General features: G+C 40.5%; 1 protein-coding gene across 1 annotated transcript in view; it reads right to left on the bottom strand.

Moving 5' to 3' along the window:
• Positions 1–7,967: 7,967 nt before the first annotated feature.
• The window catches only part of KRCC1 (lysine rich coiled-coil 1), a 29,893-nt gene continuing 21,954 nt past the window's right edge, over positions 7,968–15,906 (bottom strand). Inside the window, exons 3-4 of the mRNA XM_028832319.2 lie at positions 15,541–15,699; positions 7,968–9,346 (exon numbers count right to left, since the gene is read on the bottom strand). Of these exons, the coding sequence (XP_028688152.2) occupies positions 8,545–9,324 (780 nt within the window). The 5' untranslated portion in view covers positions 9,325–9,346; positions 15,541–15,699 and the 3' untranslated portion in view covers positions 7,968–8,544. The remainder of the gene's footprint in view (positions 9,347–15,540; positions 15,700–15,906) is intronic.

The raw sequence follows: 15,906 nt of genomic DNA, 5'->3' as shown, positions 1-15,906 counted from the left end.
CAAACAGGAAAGCACTGACTCTGAAGCCTCAGAGGGGGTGTTACAGCCATGCTAACAGTTTTTAGTCCCACCGTCAGCAGCCTGACAAACAGGGGCATGTTAACAATGAATGGGGGGGGAGGTGTTAACAACTCTGTCAGTCCTGTTGTCTGCTCCTGCTGGAGGCTCCCTGGCTGGCCTGGCCCTGCACTGCTTCTCGTGGCAAGTGGCTGCTACTGGTCGCAGACAGTGGGGGAGGTGTGGAGGGCTATGGTGTTACTGCCTTCTTCGTACCCTTTGCTGACAATGGTAGGGTGAAAAGGGCGGAGAAGACTTTTCTGAAGCGATGAAACGGCTCTCAGTGGAGAGGGGATGCGAAAGGTAGTCCCTGACCTGAAGTCGGGTGGTCTCTCAGTGTGGCTGAGTCTGGGGTTTTTATGGGCTCAGAAGTGGGGACTGCATGCTGATTGGTTTATGAGTATGCAAAAAAGGCTAAAACAAAGGCACCATTCGAAGGTGGCATGACAGTGTAGAAAACCAATTAGGGAAGGGTAGATATATGTAAAGTAAGTGAAGGGTTGGGATCAGTCAGGAAAGTGCACCAACAGGAAGAGAGGTTCTCAGTTCAGTCCGTGGATTTATCCAAGACTTGTAGCTTAGCTTTCAGACTTTTAAACTGCCTTTGGTTTGAAAGTTGGGTTTCACTGGGGACATGCTGCTATCTGCCTAGGTGTTTGTCTGCCTCCTACCACTATTAAAATTACTAAATCAGTGCATCTAGCCTGAGGGGTCCCCTAGTCTGGCCAGCAGAGGTTTTTGTTTTTTCTTTTGTTTTAATTAAAATTTTAATTAAAAGGGACTAATATAGAGGGTTTTTAAAAAAATTACCATATGTGTTGAGTATTTATGCTATGCCAAGCACTTCCCATATATTTTCTCATTTAATCCTCAGAATAGCAAGGGTGATTGCCTTATCTCCATCCTATAGATGAGAAAGCTGAGACTCAGAGAAATTAAGAAACTCACGAGGTCATGTTGTATGTAAGTTAGTTTTTGCTGTGTCATAAACCACCCAACTGTTTATGATTTCAAACAGGTAATACTTGTTTCTTAACAACTGGATGGGGGTGGATGGCCAAGGGGCCTCATATTTTAGGGACAGGAAGAACTCATCGTCAGCTGGGTGTTGGGGATGTGACCACAAGTCTCATTATTCAGGAGAGTTTGAACATAGGGGTTGAGTTCCAAAAGCAGCATAAGGGCAGCAACACAAGAACTTTCTATGTCTCACTTATGTCATATTTGCTATTCTCCCATTGGCCAAAGCAGGTCACAAGGGCATGGCCAGCCAATATGGAAGGGGACAACCAAAAGGGGTGGACACAGGGAGTGAGAATTGCTGCCACAGGGAAAAATCTGGCAGGTGTCACCTTTAACCAAAATGAACATAATCAGTAATAGGACAAATTGCAATCGTGTGCCTCCTGATAGTCTAGCAAGAAGAACACAGCATCACTTCTATGATGTTCCTGCCAATAATACGTAATTGGGATCTAATCCTAAAGCAACAAATTCAAATTAAGGAAAATTCTACAAAATAATTGGCCTGTAATAGAAGTGTAAAAGTCATGAAAGTTAAGGAAAGACTAAAGAACTGTTCCAGACTGAAGATGAAAGAGACATGAGAAATAAGTGCAGTGGTGTTCTGAACTGGATCCTGACTTGGCAAAACTTGAATAGGAACTGTTGGTTGGATGGTAGAAATATATTAATGTTGATTTTCTGATTTTGCTAGCTATATTACAATTTTAAGAAGACACACAGTATTTAGGGGTTATAAGGAGTCAGGTCAGGAACTTTCAAGTCATTTAGTAAAATAAAAGTTATTTGTACTTTAATTCTAAGACTTCTATAAATTTGAGGTTATTTTAAAAATACTTAAAAAAACTCCTTTAAAGTCTCTTAAAATGCTGTCCTATTAATAATAGATTTTTAAATTTGTTTTTATTTTTAGCAAGGTTTTGTGTGCCCATAATTTGAAGTATTGTTTTTATTTATTAAAACATTGTTTAATGTCATTCCATTCAGAGGTAATGAACTGTTAGTTTGTTGATGATGTTGTTGTTGTTTGAGACAGAGTCTCGCTCTGTCACCCAGGCTGGAGTGCAATGGTGCAATCTCAGCTCACTGCAACCTCTGCCTCCTGGGTTCAAGCAATTCTCCTGCCTCAACCTCCTGAGTAGCTGGGATTACAGGCACCCGCCACCATTCCCAGCTAATTTTTGTATTTTTAGTAGAGACAGGGTTTCACCATGTTAGTCAGGCTGGTCTGGAACCCCTGACCTCAGGTGATCCATCCGCCTTGGCCTCCCAAAGTGCTGGGATTACAGGTGTGAGCCACTTTGCCTGACCTGAAGTGTTAGTTTTATGTCTTTTTTTTTTTTAAAGACCAGTAGTTCCCTTATCTCCACTTTCCTCCTTTCGTGCACCTCAGAGGCAACTACTTTCAGCTGATTACTTTAACAGGTATGACCTTATTTCCACATAATTCTTATGTCATGATTTTTTTATTTTTGAGATAGGGTCTTGCTATGTTGCCCAGGAGGGAGTGCAGTGGCGCTCTTGTAGCTCACCACAACCTTGAACTCCTGGGCTCAAATGATCCTCTGGCCTCAGTCTCCTGAGTAGCTGGGACTACAGGTACATGCCACCGTGCCTGGCTAATTTATTTTCACAGAGACAAGGTCTCACTGTGTTGCTTGGGCTGATCTCTAACTCCTAGGCTCAAGTGATCCTCCCGCCTCGGCCTCCCGAAGTGTTGGAATACAGGTGTTAAATCAAGTTTAGCCTAAAGCTGCCTCCTCACATATATAAGTGTGGCCTAAAGGTTTGTCTGTATATCATGACAAGTGTAGTAACAGACTACACTTGTGTCAATCACTGAGTTTTGGCCAAATGTAGCCAACTGTTCAAACCATGTTCAGATAAGGCAAATGCCAAGCTGTAGCCAAATTCAGCTGTCTCTGTACCTCACTTCCATTTTCTGTCCATAAACCTTCCACTGCGTGACTGCGCTGGAGTGTCCGAGCCTACTCTGGCTGGGAAGGCTACCCGATTCTTGAACTGTTTATTGCTCAATTCAACTCCTTTAAATTTAATTTGGCTGAAGTCCTTCCTTCCTTCCTTCCTTCCTCCCTCCCTCCTTCCTTCTTTTTTTTTTTTAAGATGGAATCTTGCTCTGTTTCCCAGACGGGAGTGCAATGGCACGATCCCGGCTCACTGCAAGCTCTGCCTCCCCGGCTCATGCCATTCTCCTGCCTCAGCCTCCCCAGTAGCTGGGACTACAGGCGCCCACCACCACGCCTGGCTAATTTTTTTGTATTTTTAGTAGAGATGGGGTTTCACCGTGTAGCCAGGATGGTCTCGATCTCCTGACCTCATGATCTGCCCGCCTTGGCCTCCCAAAGTGCTGAGATTACAGGCGTGAGCCACTGCGCCTGGCCTGAAGTTTTTCTTTTATCACAGGTGTGAATCATTGTACCTGGCTGTCCTACATTTTTAAAAACTATCATGCAAGTCATAGTGACTTCCTCAAGACTGTCATTATCACATACTTGTAGTGTGCCCTTGCTCAATTTTTATGGTTTTAATTTAAAAATTGGAAAAAGGATCTGCCTGCTCTACTAAGTGTAGTTCAGTTGTGTGTGCTAACTACTGAACCATGGCATCTTTTTTGAAACCATTTTGACGAAATCACAGTACTTGGGTATCTTACTGAATATTCTTAGGTAGTTGGCTCCTGAACAATGTGGGGTTAGAGGCTCTGAACCCTGTGCAGTAGAAAAGCCGAGTATAACTTGTGACTCTCCCAAAACTTTACTAATGGCCTGCTGTTGACTGGAAGACTTACCATATCATAAACAGTGGATTAACACCTATTTTGCATGTTACATCTAGTGCATGCTGTATTCTTACAATAAAGTAAGCTAGAGAACAAAATGTTACTAAAAATCATAAGGAAGAGAACATAGATTTACTATTAAGTAGAAGTGGATCATCATAAAGATCTTCATCCTCAACATTAATTGAGTAGGCTCAGGAGGAGAAGAGGAGGGGTTGGTCTTGCTGTCTTTTTTTTTTTTTTTTTTTTTTTTTTTGAGATGGAGTTTAGCTCTAGTGGCCCAGGCTGGAGTGCAATGGCGTGATCTCAGCTCACTGCAACCTCTGCCTCCTGGGTTCAAATGATTCTCCTGCCTCGGCCTCCCAAGTAGCTGGAATAACATGCGTCACCATGCCCGGCTAATTTTGTATTTTTAGTAGAGACAGGGTTTCTCCATGTTGATCAGGCTGGTCTCGAACTCCCGACCTCAGGTGATCCGTCGGCCTTGAACTCCCAAAGTGCTGAGATTATAGGCGTGAGCCCCACCACACCTGGCCTTGGTCTTGCTGTCTTAAGTGTGGCAGAGGCAGGAGAAAATCTGCGTATAAGTGGACCTGTGCAATTCAAGGCCATGTTGTTCAAGGGTCAACGGTAGTTTTGAACTTCCCCCAAGCATTAGACTCAAAATAACCTGTGAAAAAGAATTTTGTCAACTCTAAAAATGCTGATAATTCAGCTGACCTTGTTTGTAATACCTGTCAATAAAGACTATACTATCTTGGGGTTTTCAGAGAAGAAGGTATCTTTTAGGACTGATAATTCACAGCCTACTTGTGCTCTACTTTGGTTCTCTTTTGACCAGTAGACCAGACATGTTAAAAACAGGCAGTAAAACTGCACAAAATAATCTTACTCTGTCAATGCCATGGAAGAACAGTTAATTTGGGGATCTACTTAGTCACTCTAAGACTAGTCACATAGTCAGTTATAAATCTACCTAATAATACAGTTTTTTAGCCTATATTATTTTGTCCCAACCAAAAAAAAAAAAGTTATATTCCTTACCTATAGACAAATATATCACTAAGTGTATTTCCTTATTGTTAGGATTAAGTCATCAAGGAACGGGAATGTCTACTTTTTCTATTCTTGGTGATTTTGATACAGCTGCGATGACTGGAGGAACACCAGGGTCTTTGGTCTCGCGCTGACAGGATTGACATGGACACACATGGATTGGTTTTAAGAAGCAAAAAGTTTAATAGGCTGGAAAGAAGGAAAGAAGAAAACAGCTCCCCTGTACAGAGATAAAGGGAGGGGGGATTCAAACAAAGAGAAAACCCTGTGTGCCACAGAAAAGTGGCTGCTTATATTGGGATGCTGGAGGAGGCGGTGTCTGGTTTCCATAGGGCCCAGGGGATTGGTTTGACAGGTATGTCACTCACGTAGCCCGTGAAAAAACTGGCCCTCCCATCCTAGCCTTTTAACATGCAAATACAGGGTGTCTTGCCGTTCTACACACGTGGGGATATGCTGGGGCAAGGGAGAAGGCTCAGGGAATCGCCATGTTTGGGTGGACCCAGTTTCTAATGGCCGGGATTTGCATAGCAAAGCTTGGCAGCCCTGCTCTAAGAGCAGGGGCTTTCCTGCTAGATAAGACGTTTCTGGAACTGCTTTAAAAGCAGCACAGCAACATGGCACAAGTATACATATGTAACAAACCTGCACGTTATGCACATGTACCCTACAACTTAAAGTATAATAATAATAAATAAATTAAAAAAAAAAAAAAAAGAAACAAAAACTTCCCAAGGATCCCCTTTTCCTCTCTAGCTGCCTAAAATAATTTCTTAATAACTCCTATAACAATTGATGTTGGGTTCTAATGGTCGCCTCTTCCCCTTCTAGGCTACCGTCTAAGATGAATTTTTTTTTTTTTTTTTTTTTTGAGATGGAGTTTTACTCTTTTTTCCCCAGGCTGGAATGCAATGGTATGATCTTGGCTCACTGCAACCTACGCCTCCCAGGTTCAAACGACTCTCCTGCTTTAGCCTCCCGAGTAGCTGGGATTATAGGCGCACACCACCACACCTAGCTAATTTTGTATTTTTAGTAGAGACAAGGTTTCGCCATGTTGGCCAGGCTGGTCTCAAACTCCTGACCTCTGATGGCCTCTCAAAGTGCTGGCATTACAGGCATGAGCCACCGTGCCTGGCCTGTGTGTTTGAAATTTATTATGGGAACTGGCTCATGTGAAATGATTATGGAGGCTGAGAAGACCTACAATCTGCCATCTGTAAGATGCATAACTAGGAAACCCTGTGGTTTAATTCAGTCAGTGTGAAGGCCTGGGAACTTGGGGGTTAGGGTGGGATTAGGTTAGGGTGTAAGTTCTAGCTGAATGTGAAACCCTGAGAACCAGGAGCACCTATGTCCAAGGAAAGGAGAAGATGGATGTCTCAACAAAAAAAGAGTAGGCAAATTTGCCCTTTTTCCTCCTTTTTATTCTGCTTGGGGCCTCAACAGATTGGATGATCACATTGGGAAGGCCATCTGCTTTACTAATTCACCAATTCAAATGTTATTAATCTCTTCTGGAAACACCTTCACAGACACACCCAGAAACAATGTTTACCAGATACTCAGACATCCCTTAGCCCAGTCAAGGTGACACACACAATTAAAAATCACAGATGATTAAAAAAATAACAGATGGGAAGAGTTAGAGTATAGGCATGCTAATAAAAGTTTAAGTAATAATGATTTTTATCCAGTGTTTATTTTTTCAGGCTAAAAGTTGTATTTTAGAATACAAAATGGGAAGGGCAGTTAACTTTTGTTTGTGAATTTCCATCTCCCTACCATGGTAAAAATAATTTTAGCAAAACAACTTTAATGTTAATATTATAATAGACATGTAAGCACAACATTGCAGAATACAAAGAGAATTTTTTTCTGTTTTCTTTTTTTAAGTGGGGCTTGGGAATTTTCATTTCACAGTCTCCTTGTTATCCAAGGCATTTTTAGAGGCCAGTCTTTCTAGTCATATTTGATAATGAGGAAGATGAACTAATTGACTTCCTCAAAGTCACATAACAACTTCATGGCATAGCTGAGACTAGACTCCTGGGATTCAGATTCTCAGGCCATCAGTCTCTCTACAACAAAACAGTGATGCTTAAATACTTTAGATGCATATCACAAAAAAGGGGATTATTATAATGAAAACACTGATTAGGACAAGATAATTTAATGGCATTTTATTTCCGATAAACCCTTCTCTCTTCAGTTTTAACTATTTGAAAAAATTGTGGGCATGTCAGAGGCATGTAAACTAGAGTAACTCCATCTTGAATAGCAGCTGGGTAAAATGAGGCTGAAACCTATTGGGCTGTATTCCCAGATGGTTAAGGCACTGTAAGCCACAGGATGACATAGGAGGTCAGCACAAAATACAGATCATAAAAACCTTGCTGATAAAACAGGTTGCAGAAAAGAAGCCGGACAAAACCCACCAAAACCAAGATGGCCACCGAGAGTGAACACTGGTCGTCCTCACTGCTAAACTCCCACGAGGGCCATGCCAGTTTACAAATGCCATGGCAACGTCAGAAATTACCCTATATGGCCTAAAAGGGGGATGCGTATCAAGAAATTACCATAAAAATGGGCAACCAGCAGCCCTCTGGGCTGCTCTGTCTGTGGAATAGCCATTCTTCTATTCCTTTACTTTCCTAATAAACTTGCTTTCACTTTATTCTATGGGCTTGCCTTGAATTCTTTCTTGTGTGAGATCCAAGAACCCTCTCTTGGGGTCTATATTCAGACCTCTTTCCTGTAACATCGTTCTGGCGACCAGTGAAGGGACTATAGTGAGGAAACCCCCGACCCAAAAGCTAACTTTGGGTAAGTGGTGGGGTCCTGTAATACTCAGTCATAGATTTCCACCTTAAAAACCAGGTTCACATGTGAGTAAGCAAGGAACTTTTACAACTTTAAAGTGTGACCTACCCAAAAGATCTTGCCTCTTAAGTATGAACTGCCAAGTTATTCTCTCCTCCTCCCAAAAGAAAAATCATTGTTAAATAGACTGACACACAACAACATGTAGAAATTAGAATACTTTATTATAAATATTTCCAGAATATAAACTGATTTTGTATCAAGATTATTTGAAACTTTAGAAACTTTATGTAACCTAAGATTATAATGTATTTCATTTTCCACTTTCCAGCCTAGAAAATACACTGCAAGTTAGATCTAATACAGGAGAAAAAAATTGCTTCATAGAGAAAAACCAATGAACATAAAATACCCAACTCAAAACTGTAACAAACCCAATCAAGAAACAGATTGTGCAAAGTCCATTAATCCTCCAATTTAAAATAAATAACCTCCCAAGAGAAAATAATTCTACCATCAAAGCAATTTGATGAATAAAAGCAGAGTGACTTTCATTAAAGGAAATTACACTATATGTCAAAAAAATGTAATAATGCTTTTAGAAAATGAGGAAAAGTAATTTCTGTGTTGGAGAGCAAGCATGCTAAACACTTTCTGTTCACTTGGCCTTTGTTAGAAGTTAACCTATTCACATAAGAAAAGTGGTATGAACATGGACATCATAAAACCAAGCTCTCACCTATTTTTTCAACTTAACTTTGGAAGAACCAACTTTGAAAGCTTCAAAATCCAAGAATAGACTGGTCCCAAAGCATTTCCTCCTCTGTCCTTTCTTGGCCTTGTTCCTTTTTCTTTTTTGTACGCTTACGTTCCTCTTTCTTAGAGACTACATCTCGGCTTTTTTTCTCCTTTCGATTCTTAAGCTTTTCTGTACTGACATGTACGGTTTCTATTTCCACCTCTGTCTTCTTTCTTTGGATGCTCTTGTGTTTGTCTAAATCAATTTCCTCACAACTTTTTTTTCTCTTATGCTTGGATTGCTCCTCCTCTGATTTTTCTCTGCCTTCCTCTGGGCGCCTTTTCCTCTTCTGATATATCTGTCTGTGACTGGCTTGATGAGTACTGATACTGTTATCTGAGGAGAAGTGCTTGTAAACTCTAGATTCTACACCATGTGAGCCACAAATATATTCTTGCTGATTAAAGTTCAGGGGTACTGGTTTTTCTGAGAAACATTCCCTGGTGAACTGACAGTAGCTCAGAGAGTCTAGTCTCAATCTGCTGTCATGGGCTGGTAACCACTGAGGCAACGGATTTTCCACTGTTTGTGAAATATTGCATGATCTTGGGTAGGTCTGGATGGTTTCAGATGGGAGTCTCTGGTCAAACATTCTATATGTGGGTCTGGAATTAACCTCTCCTTTGTACCCACAGGTTTCCAAATAGTCCCCTCTCATCTTTCTGAAACAAGTCTTTGGCTCTAAGCCTCTGGCTTTCTGTACTTTAATATAATCTTCAAGTTCATCTTGAAAAGAGTCATATGTCTTCTTTGAATGCTTCATTAGGTTGACAAAATGGGATTTTCTGCAAAGAAGGGAGAAAATTCTTACCAGATTATCTTGTCCAGAGCATTTCCTTTGCTCTTTTTTTTTTTTTTTTTTTTCCGAGATGGAGTCTCGCTCTCTCACCCAGACTGGAGTGCAGTGGGGGTGCTCTTGGGTCACTGCAACCTCCGCCTCCTGGGTTCAAGCGATTCTCCTGCCTCAGACTCCCGAGTAGCTGGGATTACAGGCACATGCCACCACGTCCAGCTAATTTTTGTATTTTTAGTAGACACAGGGTTTCACCATGTTGACCAGGCTGGTCTCAAAGTGCTGGCCTCAAGCGATCCACCCACCTCGGCCTCCCAAACTGCTAGGATTACAGGCATGAGCCACTGCACCCGGCCTCCTTTGCTCTTGGTAAGAGCTTTGAAAAACAAAGCAGCTCAAACAAATTACAACTTAGTTCAGCATAAAAGTTGAGTATCTTGACATTATATGCCAAAGGGTAGCATCAGGATGGTCAGATACCTCCCAGGTCATGTACCAGTAACTTTAACCTTCTCAGAAGTGAGAGGAAAAGGGCAGAAGGGAACTGATACACATGTTGCTGTCATAGGGACAAAATGTGAGACAAGCAGGGATGTGTGGATAGGAACCACACAACCACGGTGGGTGTCTTGGTATTAATGTTCAAATAACTTCTGAAGTTCTCATGAATTGGTTTCCTATATATTAGGTTTCTAAGACAAGTAAAAGAACCACAGATATAGAATTTGATTTTTAAAATCTTCAGTTTACTCAAGATAAAATAAACATACTCACCTGACGAGAGTACTGTAAGACTTAACAATAAAAGGATGTTTATAAAATGGATTGGGAATGCTGAAAATTGGAAATTCAGTTATACGATGAAAACTACTTTTAGGTATCAGGTATGAGGGAAGATGAAGGAACAGAGTTCTGTATCTTCTGTGTAGGCTTGGATTTCATTCCACTACTTCTGATTGGTGAAAAAAGCATTCTAGAATGTCTTCTGGTTTGTTCTCTCTTAAAGTACTGGTGAGAGGCATAAGGGAAGAAACAGGGTGAAAACTGAAAGGGGATAGGGCTGATGTGGAGAAAAGTTTCAGAAGAAACTTACAGTAGATACACCGTTTTTGTTTACTTGATTCTTTTTTTGGGGGAGGGGCAGGACTGTTCCTGATTCTTTCCTTTCCTCACCTCAAATCCTGAATAAATACAAATACAGCAGAAAATGTACTTACTATGAAATTATAATGCCATATATGTGTGTGTGTGTGTGTGTGTGTGTATATATATATATATTTTTTTTTTTTTTTTTTTTTTTGAGACAGAGTGTTGCCCTATCGCCCTGGCTGGAGTTCAATGGCACGATCTCGTCTCACTGCAACCTCCACCTCTGGGGTTCGAGTGATTCTCTTGCCTCAGCCTCCTGAGTAGCTAGGACTACAGGTGCGCACCACCACGCCTGGCTAATTTTTGTATTTTTAGTAGAGATGGGGTTTCACCATGTTGGCTAGGCTGGTCTCCAACTCCTGACCTCAGGTGATCTGCCTGCCTCGGCCTCCCAAAGTGCCGGGATTACAGGTGGGAGCCACTGTGTCCCACCTGCCCTTTATATTTTTGGTGATACAGTTTATCTCAAAAAATTAGGAGGGTGTATATCCCATATAGAACTGAATATTTCTTCAGCTCTCAGAAACAAGGCTTGTTTCTGCTAAAGGGAAGAAATGTTCAATTCTACATGGGATATACTCCCTCCTAATTTTTTGAGGCTAATGATCAGCCAGTTTTTCAAATTTGGAAATTTGAGGTTAAAAAGAAAATCTAAATGAAGCCTAGTTTGTCAAGTTAGAAAACATAGTTCCTGTTCAACTTAAAATAGTATAAAAATTCTGACTAGAAAACTAATAAAAAATAATGTAACAAATACTTGCTTAAATATGGGCAAATTATTTTAACCTATACTTCAGAAAAGAATATATGCAAATAGCCAATAAGCACAGGAACAGATGTTTAAAAGCACTGATCAGCAAGTAAATATGAATTAAAACCACAATGAGATACCACTATGCACTTACTAGAATGACTAAAATGAAAAAGACTGACAATACCAGTGCTGATAAGGATCTGAAACTCTCATACATTGTTGATAGGAATGTAAAATGGTACAACCACTTGAAAAACAGTTTGGCAATTTCTTTTTTTTTTTTTGAGACGGAGTCTCGCTCTGTCGCCCAGGCTGGAGTGCAGTGGCGCGATCTCGGCTCACTGCAAGCTCCGCCTCCCGGGTTCACGCCATTCTCCTGCCTCAGCCTCCCGAGTAGCTGGGACTACAGTTGCCCACAACCGCGCCCGGCTAATTTTTTGTATTTTTAGTAGAGACGGGGTTTCACCGTGGTCTCGATCTCCTGACCTTGTGATCCGCCCGCCTCGGCCTCCCAAAGTGCTGGGATTACAGGCGTGAGCCACCGCGCCCGGCCGGCAATTTCTTAAGAAGTTAAACATACATTTACCATATGAATGCAGTTATTCTATTTCTAGGTATTTACTTAAAGGAAAAGGAGATACAGTCATGCACTGCATAACAATGTTTTGGTCAACAATGGACTAAATGAATATATGATGGTGGTCCCATAAAATTATAGTGGAGCTGAAAAATTCACAATAATGTGAATAACGCACAATGCATTATTCATGTGTTTGTAGTGACGCTGGTATAAACAAATCTACTATACTGCCATATAAAAGTATAGCATATACTATGTACAGTACATAAGATTTGATAACTATATTACTAGTTTATGATTTATTTACTATACTATATTTTAAATTGTTATTTTAGAGTATATTCTTTCTCCTATTGAAAAAAAGTTAACTGTAAAACAGCCTCAGGTAGGTCCTTCAGAGGGTATTCCAGAAGATGGCACCATAGGAGATGACAGCTCCATGCATGTTACTGCCCCTGAAGACCCTCCAGTGGCACAAGATGTGGAGGTAGAAGACAGGGATGATGATCCTGACCCCTGTGTAGGCTTAGGCCAATGTGTGTTGTTTGTGTCTTAGCTTTTCATAAAAAAGTTTACCAAGTGAAAAAAAAAATATATAGGGCCAGGTGTGGTGGTCCATACCTGTAATCCCAGAACTTTGGGAGGCCAAGTGGGTGGATCACTTGAAGTCAGGAGTTCGAGACCAGCCTGGTCAATATTGTGAAACCCCGACTCTACTAAAAGTACAAAAATTAGCTGGGCATGGTGGCACATGCCTGTAATCCCAGCTCCTGGGGAGGCTGAGGCTGGAGAATCGCCTGAATCTAGGAGGCAGAGGTTGCAGTGAGCTGAGATCGTGCCTCTGCACTCCAGCCTGGGCAACAGAGTGAGACTCCATCTCAAAAAAATAAAAAAATTAAAAATTTAAGAATAGGAAAAGGCTAGGATAAAGACATAAAGAAATAAAATATTTTTGTGCAGTTGGACAATGTGTTTTAACCTAAGTGTGATTACAAAAGAGTCAAAAAGTTAAAAAAAAATTAAAAGTTTATAAAGTGAAAAAATTACAGTAAGCTAGGGTTAATTTATTACTAAAACAAGAAAAATATTTAAAAAATAAATTTAGTGGGCTGGGTGTGGTGGCTCACGCCTGTAATCCCAGCACTTTGGGAGGCTGAAATAGGCAGATCACCTCAGGTTAGGAGTTTGAGACCAGCCTGGCCAACATGGTGAAACCCCATCTCTAGTAATAATATAAAAATTAGCTGAGTGTGGTGTGGGCACCTGTAATCCCAGCTACTTGGGAGGCTGAGGCAGGAGAATTGCTTGAACCTGGGAGGCAGAGGGTGCAGTGAGCCGAGATCACGCCACTGCACTGTAGCCTGGGTGACAGAGCGAGACTTTGTCTCTAAATAAATAAATAAATAAATAAATAATTTAGTGTAGCCTAAGTGTACAGTATTTATAGTCTACAGCAGTGTACAGTAGTATCTTATGCCTTCCCATTAACTCACAACTCACTGACTCAGAACAACTTGCAGTCCTGCAAGCTCCATTCATGGTAAATGCCCCATATCGGTGTACTATTTTTTTAAATCTTTTATATCATATTTTTACTGTTTCTTTTTGTTTAGATAGGTTTAGATACACAAACACTTACTGTTGTGCTACAACTGCCTACAGTACTCAGTATAGTAACATGCTGTACAGATTTGTAGCCTAGGAGCAACAGGCTATATCATATAGCCTAGGTGTGTAGTAAGTTATACCATCACTCTATGATGTTTGCACAATGAGAAAATCATGACACATTTCTCAGAATGTATCCTGGTCGTTAAGTGACACATGACTGTGTGCCTATACAAAGACCTGCACATGAATGTTCATATAGTTTTATTTGTGATAGCCCCTGAAAGAAAAGAAACTCAAAGTCAATCAACAGGGGAATGGATTAAATCAAACAGTGGTATAACGATACAATGAAATACTATCAGTCATAAAAAGGAATAAACTATACTGATACACATGACGTGAGTGAATCTCAAAATAATGAAAATAATTATAATTCTTTTTTACTATTCAAAACAGTGACACACTAGGCATAGTGGCTCACGCCTGTAATCCCAGCACTTTGGGAGGCTGAAGTGGCAGAATTGCTTGAGTCCAGAAGTTCAAGACCAACCTGGCCAACACAGGGAGAACCCATTTCTAAAAATAAATAAATAAATAAAAAGTAATAGAAGGCTGACAAAAGAGTACATACGATATGATTCCATTTATATAAAACTCTAGAAAATGGAAACTCTAACAGTGGTTGCTTGGGGAGAGGTGGGAGGAAAAGATTCTAAAGGGGCGTTTTTTGGGGGATGATGGATATGTCCATTATCTTGATTGTGGTGATTATTCCATGGCTATATACATGTGCCAAAACCTACCAAATTGTATACCTTAAATACATACAGTTTACTGTATGCTAACTATGCCTCAATAATGCTGTTTTTAAAAAGTCACTAATGGCCAGGCGCAGTGGCTCAGGCCTGTAATCCCAGCACTTTGGGAGGCTGACGCAGGCAGATCACCTGAGGTCAGGAGTTCGAGACCAGCCTGGCCAACATGATGAAACCCCCATCTCTACTAAAAATACAAAAAATTAGCTGGGTGTGGTGGCACATGACTGTAGTCCCAGCTACTCAGGAGCCTGAGGCAAGAGAATTGCTTGAAACCGGGAGGTGGAGGTTGCAGTGAGCCTAGATCGTGCCATTGCACTCCAGCCTGGGTGACAGAGAGAGACTCTCTCAAAAAAAAAAAAGTCACTAATGAGATTTAAAAGATGTTGATAATTGTTGAAACTGGATGATGAATACATGAGGGTTCATTATACAATTTTCTCTATTTTTAAGTTTTTTTTTTTTTTTTTTTTTTTTTGAGACGGAGTCTCACTGTGTCTCCCAGGCTGGAGTGCAGTGGCGTGATCTCGGCTCACTGCAAGCTCCGCCTCCCGGGTTCACGCCATTCTCCCGCCTCAGCCTCCCAAGTAGCTGAGACTACAGGCGCCCGCCACCACGCCCGGCTAGTTTTTTGTATTTTTAGTAGAGACGGGGTTTCACCATGTTAGCCAGGATAGTCTCGATCTCCTGACCTCGTGATCCACCCGCCTCGGCCTCCCAAAGTGCTGGGATTACAGGCTTGAGCCACCGCGCCCGGCCAATTTTTGAGTATATTTAAAAATTTTTGGTAATAAAAAGATTTACTTTACACCTACTAGGAGGGCTATAGTCAAAAAAAGATAATAGAAAGTGTCAGCAAGAATGTGGAAAAATTGGAAACTTCATTCATTGTTTGTGGAAATGTAAAATGGTGCACCTACTTTGGAAAATAACTTAGCAGCAGTTTCATCAATTCCACTTAGCAATTCCACCCATATACAGCCAAAAGAATGAAAACCTATGTCTATGCAAGAAGTTGTACACAAATGTTCACAACAGCACTATTCATCACAACTAAAAAGTAGAAATAATCAACCCAATGCCCATCAACCGATAAATGGATAAACAAAATGCGGTATATTCATATAATATTATTCAGCAGTAAAAAGGAATGAGGTACTGATATATGGTACAACACGAATGAAGCTTGAAGACATTATGCTATGTGAAAGAAGCCAGTTCCAAAGGACCACAGATGGCACAGAGATGAACAAAGAGCTGAATGGAACCTTACTTACCCTTATCAGGCTGAGAATTTGGTGGAGAAATCTGATCATATTCACTCAGTTTTTCAGCATGAACTTTCAAAGAGTGAGACTATACAATAACTGGTGAGCTAAAAACCATGATTCAGAAACTAAAAATCAATTTTTGTCCAATTCTCCACTCTCATTCATCTGAAACCAAACACAATCTTGTTATAAAGATTAAATAATTCAAAGTTTATAATTACATCAACATAGACCAATCATCTGAAAATTCACAAAATTTATCTTCATTTTATTAATTTTCTTCTTAAATCTGAAAATAAAGCCTAACTTTTAAAAATGTTTAAACATACTTTATTTTATAACAATATTTTTATATAGTTTTATTTTTATTTT

The sequence above is a fragment of the Macaca mulatta genome, chromosome 13 (assembly GCF_049350105.2).
Source record: "Macaca mulatta isolate MMU2019108-1 chromosome 13, T2T-MMU8v2.0, whole genome shotgun sequence".
NCBI lineage: Eukaryota > Metazoa > Chordata > Mammalia > Primates > Cercopithecidae > Macaca > Macaca mulatta.
The sequence above is the reverse complement of the archived record's forward strand: the minus strand, read 5'-3'. Positions and strand labels throughout refer to the sequence as shown.